Source organism: Venturia canescens, chromosome 2, assembly GCF_019457755.1.
Source record: "Venturia canescens isolate UGA chromosome 2, ASM1945775v1, whole genome shotgun sequence".
In the NCBI taxonomy this organism is placed as follows: Eukaryota; Metazoa; Arthropoda; class Insecta; order Hymenoptera; family Ichneumonidae; genus Venturia; species Venturia canescens.
Genome location: NC_057422.1, coordinates 14,433,559 through 14,444,829, shown reverse-complemented (window position 1 = coordinate 14,444,829; position 11,271 = coordinate 14,433,559). Strand labels below are relative to the sequence as shown.

General features: G+C 45.1%; 2 protein-coding genes across 2 annotated transcripts; both read right to left on the bottom strand.

Moving 5' to 3' along the window:
• Positions 1 to 1,762: 1,762 nt before the first annotated feature.
• LOC122406966 (monocarboxylate transporter 5-like) lies at positions 1,763 to 5,290 on the bottom strand. The gene is made up of 5 exons (XM_043412845.1): positions 5,160 to 5,290; positions 4,387 to 4,525; positions 2,593 to 3,546; positions 2,323 to 2,514; positions 1,763 to 2,011 (listed from the first exon to the last, which is right to left on the bottom strand). The coding sequence occupies exons 1-5, from the start codon at positions 5,277 to 5,279 to the stop codon at positions 1,914 to 1,916; spliced, it is 1,503 nt and encodes a 500-aa protein (XP_043268780.1). The 5' UTR covers positions 5,280 to 5,290; the 3' UTR covers positions 1,763 to 1,913.
• Positions 5,291 to 5,308: 18 nt separating this feature from the next.
• On the bottom strand, positions 5,309 to 10,597 carry LOC122406967 (vasorin). The gene is made up of 4 exons (XM_043412846.1): positions 9,724 to 10,597; positions 7,779 to 8,408; positions 6,965 to 7,335; positions 5,309 to 6,869 (listed from the first exon to the last, which is right to left on the bottom strand). Coding segments are annotated over exons 1-4 (1,257 nt in total). The 5' UTR covers positions 9,726 to 10,597; the 3' UTR covers positions 5,309 to 6,615.
• Between the last annotated feature and the right edge of the window lie 674 nt (positions 10,598 to 11,271).

Here is an 11,271-nt window from a genome sequence, read left to right as displayed (position 1 = left end):
GATTCGAATGATTTTTAGTCAGCAGTCGGAGGGAAAAGCATTTTTCAAATTCCAGCGTATTTGATCAGCTGCGGCCCGGATCATTGTAACGTGCGTGAGCAAAGTCTTAGAAAAGCCCACACGAGAGCCGTCGACTCGGGTGAAGCTAAAAAATCTCGCGTTACTGACCAACGTAACTGGACTTAACCGGAAACCAAATTGTCATTTTTTCCCTCACAATTCTCGGCGAAAATCCTCGCAAATATCGGCTTACGGGGATTCCTTGCCGCAGTTTTTTCGTAGCTGCTCCACAACTCGGGTCTACAACGCTCAACTGGCTATCAGAATTCAAAGATAACCGCGATGAACGTGCGTTCGCGTTACACTGCGAGATAAATCGTGCGTGCTTCAGGTATACGCGCACGATTGCTCTCCCGACTTTTGCACGCAGCATCGACCTCCTCAATGGGTCCCAGCAGACTTTACAATCGTATTTTACACACGCGCAACGTTCACGAAAGATCCACGGTAGATCGAATACCGAGTGTCCTAAGAGTGGCGCTCATCGGCGGCGCGAGTCGAGCGAATCCAAAGCCGAAAGTTTCCTGTAGTTTTTCTACTCTCGCGACTTATCGGATTACATCGGATTCGCTTCACCGATGAATCGCCCCCCCCCCCCCCCCCCCCCCCCGCGAACGGTGCCTTCGAAGTAAAAGCGTCGCGAAGGCTCTTCAGGATTTTGTGTGATCGGATCGCATTATTCGTGATCATCTTTACCGCAATGGGATTCGGCCTACCGCGCCGTGCGATGCGCTTCGACTCTTGTGCATTTTTCTTGCCGGACTTGGCGGGGGTTTCGCGGGAACAACGTTATCCGAGTGCACACAATTTCTCTCTCGGATATGTGGGACACGTTGTAAAACTTGGCTCTCGGGCGCCGTGCGTGTACGCGCGCGCGCGCGTCGTCTTTTTAACGTTTTACATTGAATAGTGATAGTGCGCGCGCGGTGCGAGAGAGCTGACGAAACTTTTGACGGTGTGAGGAACGCACACGGGGACGGGGACGGCGCGTATCGTCGCCGGGAACAAGGCAAACACATTGCGGTGGATGAGGCGGGTATAAGCTCAGCGATAAAATTACCATTGACTTGGAATTTTTATCAAGCGCCGACTCTCGTCGCGAGGCGCGTGTTGCGCGGTCCGGAGGTGTACTTTTCAACCACGTACGAAACCCGACTACGCTGAATTGGCTCGGGATCGTTTAGGAATATTGGCCGAAGGCATTAATGCCGGCGAAAAGAGGCGCGACGATGTTATATTTTTGTACCACTCTCATCTCGTCTCCTCTTGACACGACGATGCCTCAAGCCAAACTCACGAGCTTCGCTATGATATCGTAGAATCATCGATTTAACAAATTTAACGCCTCCGGCGTGCCGCTCGTACGCGCGGAACGACACGAGGAAATAGCGAGTAAAAGACGCGCGGGGAAGACTCTTCACCGCGCTTGTAATCCTCACCTTGATCTACGTCGTGTCAGAAATCCCTGGTATTCGCTCTCCGTGAATAGTCCTTTGAAACGCGGCAGGAATTGCTCTATCGCGGGTTCACGCTTGCTCGTGAGAATTCCTGACTCGAGCGAGCTCTCGTGCGGGTATACAAAGATTAATTTTCATACGGTTTTCAAGACTTTCGACGCATCGAGTATACGCGCGACTCGTGGGCTCCGCTCGACGCACTTTTATCGCGTGTTAATACTGAAAATTCGTACCGAGTCGCCTCGAAACTACTGTTACAACAGTTCTTCTTTCTTCGCTTCGTATTCTTTACAATATTTCACGAATCTCGTAAAAAACGTTACAAATGCATTCTTAACGTAGGTATAGACTGCTCCTGCACCTTCGCGAGTCACTTAACAGCCCGATGACAAGCGATCACCGAGCCCGGATCGAGCCCAGACAGGGCACTATCACCCAGTAAGCTCCTCCGACACACTGTGAAAGAGCCGCCAATTGGAGGCAGAGAGAAGGACCTGGAAAACAGAATTTTCGTTATGAAAGTTTCTCGAGTGTTTTTTTTTATGATGGTGCTCCCAAGCGACCGTGGCCTCTCGCATCATTGACGCGAACTTGGTCGTCAAACACTTGTGGCAAGTCAATATTCATTAGGAGACAATTTCCGGGACTGGGGAAAACGTCGTGGGGATTCTTCACCCAGGAATCCTCAGCGAAGATTTATTTTGTGGGGAATTCGTTATTATCGATTTCCATTAATCCGGCTCGTACTGGTGCCGGAGACGAGATTTAAAATTCGTTAGAGGAAACTTTTTGACGTTATACGCACTTTGAATAAACGAGAACAGGAGAATAGCGAGTCCGACGAGAGTGGAGAGGATCGTGTGAGCTTTTCTGGCTGGTTGATCTCCCAAAGTGTCTTGCAGCGCTGACTCGACGCTGACCGCCGAACCGCCGACGGCAACGCCACCGGCGAACGCGAGAATCGCGAGGCCGGGGTAGCTAAAGTTGTACGAAAGCCCTGAGACGCGAAAAATAAATGATTTTCCATTGAATTGCACGAACAACGGGAATTTTTATTGGATGACGCGGAACTCACCGAAGAGGACAAAAGCTCCGAGCCAAGACGAGCCGCCGAAAGCCAAGCTCCTCCATCTCGCGGTGCTCGGTCTCCAGTAGGCCGCGGCATTCGGTACGAGAGTCCCGATCCCAGCGACGATGGAGAGGCTCGCCCCATCGGAGAGGTCAGCATCTTCGATCCTCGTGACGGTTAAACTGGGCAGAAGAATCCACAGGAAAAGAGCTCCGAGCCTGGCCCCGAGACAGGCTGCGGTACCGAGCCAAAATTTGAGGGATCGAAAAACTTGGAATTCCTGTTTCCACGTGAAGTGAATGGACTTGAGTGCAGGGGCGACGAAGAGGTCGAGATCGTCGTCGGGGTCTTGGTAGTTGAAGGCGTTATTTCCCTGGGAGAAGAGCGACGGCGGATCTTCTCCTTTGGCGGAAGCCTCCTCAGCGATTTCGTAAATCGCGTCGCCAGAGTTCACCGAAGTTTCTGCCGGTTGCGAGTCGCGAGCGACGTTAGGATTCCTCCGGGGAGTCAGTTCGTTGTCCTCCTCGCTCAAGAGGAGCGAGTACGGGGACGAGCAGGATCGCAGATTCGGCGAGCGGAGAGCCATCGTTCCCAGGGCCGTCGGCGTGAAAACGCACGCCATCATGAGCAAGCCCATGTGCAAGCCAGACTCGGAGAGCAAAGCCAGCGCGAATCCTGGCGCCAAAACGAGACCCGCGCTCAGAGCCAAGCTGCGCAGCGTCAATGCCAATCTCAGACGCGTTCTGAAGTGTCTTCGCAGCACGTTCTCGCTCTGGACGAGCACGAAACTCGCCCCGATCCCCATCACCGCTCCGGCGCTCATTCCTGCCAAATAAGCGCCCACTCCACCGCTCGCCAAATAACCCGACGCCAAAACGCCGACCGACAGCAACGAAACTCCCACGAGACCGATGAGCCGCGGCACCGATGCCAGCTTGACGATTATTCGCGTCCAGGGATCTGTACCAAAGCGACCCTCACTTCAACATCTCTCGCATCCTCTCAGCTTCAAACGAATCTCACGCATACAGTGGGGGATCAAACTGCTAGAGCCACCTCAACGAATCAACGAAAGCCAAGCTGCTGTCTCGAGTCCATCAACGGATTCCGGACCCCGATTTTATCTTCGTGCACACGAGCCTGCCATACAGACAGAAAAGTGAGGAATTTCAATAATTAGAATCACCCGGAGGCTCTTTACCGGCGTGATGGCTTTGCCTATGCCTATTTACCACCTCTGAGAGCTGACGCAAAGGCACCAGAAAATACACGACTAACGAAAGCCAATTAATTCAACGACGTCGATGAATTTACATCTCGCACGGCTTAAAAAACTCTCTCGCGAAGATGGTCAGGAGAAAAGAAGAAATTCGCACCAAGACACGAGACTCTACGAAATACTGATGAGACTTTCGTTCGTTGCCTTTATTTCCAAGTATTTTTCCACGTCATTTTAGTGGAGAATTTGAACTAAATCAAAGTTTTTTCTACAGTGGCTCTACTCCTTTGATCACCTACTGTTCGTACAGGACCGTTTGAGCACGTAAACTATTTTCTGATTGTTTCCTAAGTTGTTATTTCAAAACATACAGTCGAGTCCAAAACTACCGAAACAAAGTCGACTTTTTTTTAAAATTCGTTGCTCCAAAATTTGACGGATTACGAGCCCCTAAAGTTTAGTGCCACATTTCCTTGACTTCGGATTCGGCCGGTGAATGTAGCTCAATAAAATCATCGCGCTACTGTCGCTTCAGACGTGACCGTATTATTTCGATTTTCGATTGAACTTTTAGGTTTCACCTGCTATGCTCCAAAAGGCTGTAAACAGTATCGGCGTCAGGGCGATCTTCTTCGTCCACATGTCAAAGTCCGGAGTATCGTCTCTTACCATGTATCCCAAAACTACACCGTACATCGACGATATACTTGGTACAGTCATCTGTATCATGGAAAAATAAAGTGTCAAATCCGAATCTTATCGATCGTTTGTCACTCGAATCTACGCAGTTTCTGAATTTCAATTAAACGTGTGCTGACTCCAAATCCATCGTTCCAAATAATGTGACGATTACTGCTCAATTATAAGCGCAAAGTTGGAATAAAAAATTCAAGTAATGGCGGAACCCAACGTGTGCTGGTTACAAATCCATTTTTCCACTTATTTTTGGACCGAATTCGAAAGAAAAAATTCGAAAATTGGGCTGGGATTGAACGTGCAGTTACAATTGCAATCGATTTTCAATGCTTTTCACAAAATTTCAAGCCAAAAATTCGAATCTTTGCAAACTTGTTCAGTTCATTCAAAATTGAGTGCACATTTGAACAGTGTTTTGAAAGAAGCTCATAAAAAACGATGGCAGGAAAAGTGATTAATTTCGGAGTATTGAATCGAAGTAGATAACCGCACCAAGTTCCGTAAACAATTGAGTATAAAATTGAATAATTTGTCCGCACTTCATTAAATCAGACGTGAATTTGACGTTTAAATATTTCGCGAAGATCGTACAGAAAAAACATGAAAATTCAGCGAGCTTGTAGAGCTGTCAGTCAAAAGCGTTCGCTCCAAGCGTTACCTGAATGGCCATGACGCCGACGAGAACGATCCAGGAGAAGCCACCGTCGGGTAACGTTGGACCAAGCTCCGGCATTGAAGTAATGACTTCGTCGAGCCGGAGACGTTTGCCGAGTGACATTTTCCGGAGTAAAAACTTGCGTGGTACAGTTATTTTTATTCGAATGTTTCTTTCTTTCTTTTTTTATTCGAAACTTAAGAAAAGACAATGCAGCATCGAACAATGGCCGGACAACTGGCGATGAACGTTAAAAACGATAAAGCCCTCGTCGTTACTGTCTAGGTATCTAATCTCGTCTGAACGAAATCAACAGCACGATAGCTATATTTACAGATAAGAGGTGTTGAGAAAAAATGATTCACCGTTGCAGCGAATACTATTTTTTTCTCTAAATCCCTCAACTTTCGTTCAGCCCGAATCGCAACAGTCGCAATGAATGTTCATTGCTAAGCCTACGTTACATGAAACTTCAAACTATTTGACGTTTCTTAATAAATAAATATAATCGATTTGATCACATGTTAAAATAAAAGCATCTTTTCCAAGTATAGAATAATTATGATCGTTGTTACTGTACTGTGTACGAAATCAACGAATGGTCGATGACACTTATTGTTTTTATTTAAACGCAGTCTAGAATAAAACATTTGCACGTAAATTATTTCCCTATTATATAAAAAAAAAACAATCACTTTTCCTAGCAGTTTCAATGTTTTTCCATCAACTTCGTGTCCGCATTCATACAAACAATCGCAGATCACACGTGCACACGCAAACAGTCGCAGATCCATACACAACGGGCAGTGTATATATTAGATTTTTCCATTTAAATCAAATTTTTATCTATTTATGGGAATTTCAATTATAAAATCATTTACTCGTCTCTATCTGACCTTTTCACTAGTAAATTATAAAATCACTCTCCAATAACGAAACCGATGTAATGGTAAAACGATTTGTTACCAGTATATTTTGTATAAAACTTCAAATATGTAAGATCGGTTCAACTCTTGGATCATTTATACGGCAAAAGCAATCTAAGAATATCGAATAATCGACGTAATAATGAAAATTGACACTTGGACAGAAACACTCACTGGTCAGTGTACAAGTGTGTCGTAATAAATAACTGATGTGACATTTTATCTTCTGGTTAAATACTTTAAATAAAATTTTCGAAAATTTTCAACAGTAATTGATTCTTGTGTAAAGAAGATCATTCCATTTCCTCAATTTCTATGATTTCAATCGTAACGCGATTCAGCACTTTGCCAATGTTGAGCCAAACTTTTGATGCCTGAAATTTGATTAAGAAATTGCTGTAACGCAAAAATATTGGCTCGTAACATTTGAGCGAACGAGCCGTCGCTCTTTCCTACTCAATAAATCGGGAAGTGCTTTACGTAATTATTGCAGGATCAAGGTTAATGCGTGGAAAGCGTAATAAAGCTTGTTTTTACACTTCATTCTCTCTCGCCTCGCCAGTTGCGATGGAGGTGTACCTCACTCGTCGATTAACCGATTCTATTACCGGTCCCAATTTTTTCTTAAGCTCTTCACGCTGCACGTAGATTAATGCGCAGATGAGAGCCACGAGGAGGAGTGAAAGTACCGTTATTGCAGCTGCGCTTCCTCGCAGGCTGTTCGAGGCAGCGAGCTTCGATGGGCAGTTCTTCGTCTCCTGGAAGGGCCGCAGTGTTTTCTGTCCGTCTAGAATAATCAACATTAATTCGCAATGGAAAAACAACCTCACGATTTTATTCTCTCATTTAGTACTCATCGAAATTGCGAATAAATATACTCACGCTCCGTGCACTTCAGAACATTCTCGTTCCTCACCGATATTTTCGTCTTCCTCATCCATTTGATGAAAGGATTCAATTTGCACGAACATTCGAACGGGTTGCTCGTTAAATCGATCGTGACCGACTGATTATGCTTAGCAAATGTATCCAACGTTCTCAAATCACGATCCAACACTCGAGTAAAATGATTCCTTTGCAAATCGAGAAATCGCAGATTGTGAAGGCACGAGAGGTTGAAATGCAGTGCCGTTAGAGCGTTGTCCCCGAGGTGAAGATCCCGCAGATTTGGCAGGTCGCAGAATACGTTCGGATCACGAAATTCCGATATCTCGTTCTGCTCCAAATGCAACTTAATCAGCTGCGTCAAATTGCTGCAACGTTTTTTATACTCTCAATTACGTATCCCTGGGAAACAAATCTAAGGATGCTTCGAACTGACGATCCCAAATCAAAGTTCACAATATTTTAAGCACGATTTTTAAGCACCTTTTCTCCACTTTCGAGAACACATTCAAAGCTTGAGCTCTTGATTTTGAAGTTATTTAACCATACGAAATAACTTTTATGTTATGAGAAAGAAAAAAAGGTTTTTTTTCGAATACTACAAACTTTGAACTAGAAATTTTTCAGGACAGAGGACTCCTCATAATTTTAAAAATACAAAGCTGTTTCTTGGGGACGTTTTTTTACTATTTTCTCAGTCGAAAGTCCCCCCTTTCGAATATCGTCGTGAAACATTTGTTGAGCGAAAGAGAACCGACAAAAGAGCAGGCGCCCGAGTTGCCATTGACTTGGTGCTGGGTTCGAGGATTACCTGTTGACGAAGATATCATGAAGGAATGTGGCGAGGTCGGTGGGTCTGGTGGTCCAGGAAGAGCCGTTTTTCGGTGCATCTTCAAAGGCGTCAGTCAAGTGGAGCTCGAGGAGGGAGGCGAAATTGGAGAAGACTCGTGGATGATCGATTTCCGAGTCCAGTGAGAGTTCGTTGAAGTCGAGAATGAGGCGTTCGACATTTTGCACGTGGTGGTAGCTTTTCCCGTGTATTTCACGGATTTTGTTGCTCGACATGTCGATGACCCGGAGCCCGGGAATGTCCCGAGTCCCAAAAACGTTCCAGGGCAGTTTCTCGATATAATTACCGGTGAATATGAGAACCTCGGTGGCATTGGGAAGGTTCTCGAGGGGTTTGGTATCCGTGAATTTGGAATCGATGCACTTGACGACGAACTGATGACGTCCGTCGTAGCAAGCCATGCGACACTCGCACCGGTTCTGGAAAGCCGCTCCACAGTTCGCTCTCGCAGATTCAGGAGTTTCGAGAGTGTGCCAGTTGTTGTCAGCGCAGCTTGATTCCTCGTTGTAGCATCGGATATTGGCCACGAGAGCGCAAACCAGCAGCCACGAGACGGTGCCTCGACCGAATTTCGGAGACCACATTTTCAGCCTGCAAATAAAATGACAGCCGTGTCAGTTTTCGCGAAGGAAAAGGGAAAGTGTTTTGTTGTTATTAGGCGAGTCTCAAAATTTTCTTGACATTTCCCATGAAAATTAGCGCCGATTACGAAATACCCGAAAATTTGTCAAGCTTTTAAAAGCATCGTGCATGGCACCCGAGTGTTCGAGACTCACAGAAATGGAAGATAAATATTAAAAATCGAAGCACGCGAGCCTCGAGAGCACAAAAATGTGATGTTTATAAAAATGGACGGAAACCGGTTTCGAACTGTTCACCTTTGTATGCAAGGGCTCTTCGCGCTCGAAATCTCTCTTTCTCTCTCCCTCCTTCACCAGGGATCACGCTCCGATGAGTCACGAGAACCCAGAGCAGCTCTCACAGCAGAGACGTTCCCGCTCGGTCACCAATTCGGGGGAGATAGCAAGAGATAACACAAAGAAACGTACCTGTGCGCACTCGATGAAGCAACAGGTCGAGATGAATGAACTCAAAAAAACTTTATTAATTACGACCCGTAACCACGATTCAAAACGACTCGAGAATCACAAACCGCAATATATCACGATCCATGTTGAAAAGATGTTCTATAAATCGTCTGGTGGTTATTCCGACTGCAATTCTAGTTACGATTAAAATTAAAAAATCGTGCGAATTAATAAATTTTGGGAACGAATCTGTACGCGAATTCAAAGTAACGAATTTCATTTTTTCGACAGAAAGTCTTTGAGCCGTTGAAATATTTTTCGTAGCAGCTTCCATGGGTAAAATAACAGAGGCTCGTACAGGTTGAATTACGAATTCCCGACAATCCACTCCACCTCTTATCGCGAGCACAGAAATAGCTCTAAATAAGTGTCGTCAATGTTTACTAGACCAATGGAAAAGCTGGAACATGCTTTTTCGCCGAAGTTCGAATGCGATGAATAATTGAGTGAAGAATAAACGCTTCGAACACACACGAAACACCGAAATTTGTTGTGAACAAAGAACCATTGCAGTTTTAATGAATTTTGTGAAATTTTTTGAAGGAATAATTACGAGCGAAAAGTCAGACTCGAAAAGGAGAATAAAAAAATTATTTGTATGATGTTCCTTTGGCCATGACAGTGAGCTCAACAGGTACAAAATGTACAGCTGAGTGGATGAGGGGAAAATAAAACTGTCGCGAAGAACCCACGCGTCTCGGTATCTCAACAGGTAATCCGAGTTGAGTGGATGCTCGTACTCGTGAAATCTGTGACGACTTTTTTCCCACGGTAATTTTTAAACAACAATAGCAGTGTAGGAAATATCGATAACTTACATGTTGAAAAATGATGCGGCAGCGTGGAGGAACGACGAAAAAAACGAGCGATGAATGAAATAATAATGGACGGATTCGTCAGCAGCGCACACTCTACATGGCTCGTGTCACGAGCGAAGAATTTTTATTCCTCGGTCATCTGTCGTCTCGAATACTGTCGGTATATAACGCTTCTTTATTCCGCACACGCGTACACACACAACACAGATTCGCTGGTTTGTCGTCAAGAATAGCTTGGAAATTGGCGGCACGAAGAACAAACAAAATGAAGAAGAAGAGGAAAGGTTTTTATAGTAAATTTAGGTGGTGTGAGTGAGGAAGAAAAGGAATGGAGGGACACGGGAACTCGACATTGCGCAATTTCGGGTACGATATCCCCGGACGCGTCCAGCGTTAAGGACGTGTTATGAATATTATTAACTAAATTCTACGTGGAAGATCGACGATTTCACTGAAATAGCTACCGAGTGTCCTGTCGCTAACGGTGTGTTGTTTAGAGATCCAAAAAAAACACGCTACGCGAATATTTTCGGAGGTTATTCACTGCCGAGAATCCGTGTGATGATTCTAAAGGACCAATTTTTCTTCTCTCGTCGTTGAGATTTCTTTCGAGCACGATTTTTCAGACCACAACTCTTTTAACACGAACGATCTTTTCTGCTCGAGGATAAACTCCAACGCGATTACTAGCAACAGGTACGTGTCTCGAGACTAGCGAAGTAGTAGCTACGAAAAAAAAAAAAAAAAAAAAAAAGGAAAGAAAAAGCACGCGCAAGCATTCGGATGCTTGTGTGAAACACAATGCGCGTGTATGGCGCGGATAAAAAACCGAACGTCGCTCCGTCGCCGTGCTGCGGTCCGAAGAACACAGCGGTGCAGCAACACTCGAGTATCGGGGCCGCACCTGCGTATCCCCTACTCCATCCGATATACCTCGCCGGTTTTCCCACCTCTTTCCTTCCGCCTCTTTTCCTTCTCCCTCGTCTCAGCGCTCGCGAGCCAAAGCGAGTGACGAAGAAAGTACTACTGACCGATCCCTTTCCTAGCGAGTAGCGTGGGTGTTCCACTCGAGATTTACAGAACGAGATGCAGGAAGCCGATCCTCGTAGGTGCGAGTCTCTTCTGGAGAACCATTTCCGAAACTGTACTTTTCAAGACTCTTGACGACGCACCTCGAAAATATTTTCACTTCTACTTTAATATATCTGCAGCCTCGACACCGTCTAAAATTCATCGAAATTTTTATACCTCTTTCGGGAATATCTCAATTCTTTCTTACCACCGAGTACAAAAATTTTCAACCCGAATAATTGAATTTGCGAGAAAACTAGAGAGATTTTCAAATCGAAAACAATCGTTAACTTTTTTTAAATAATAGTAATAAAACCTCTGAATAATGTTTCGATAAAATAGAACAAAAGATTTGTCAAATAAAGCTTTGAAGATTGCTTTCGACTTGGTAGCAGTCGCAGTAGCTGTGCTTCTGTTCAACAATTAAAAAAGTATTCCCCCTCGCCCCTAATATTGGGAATCTAGCGTTGCTGAGTA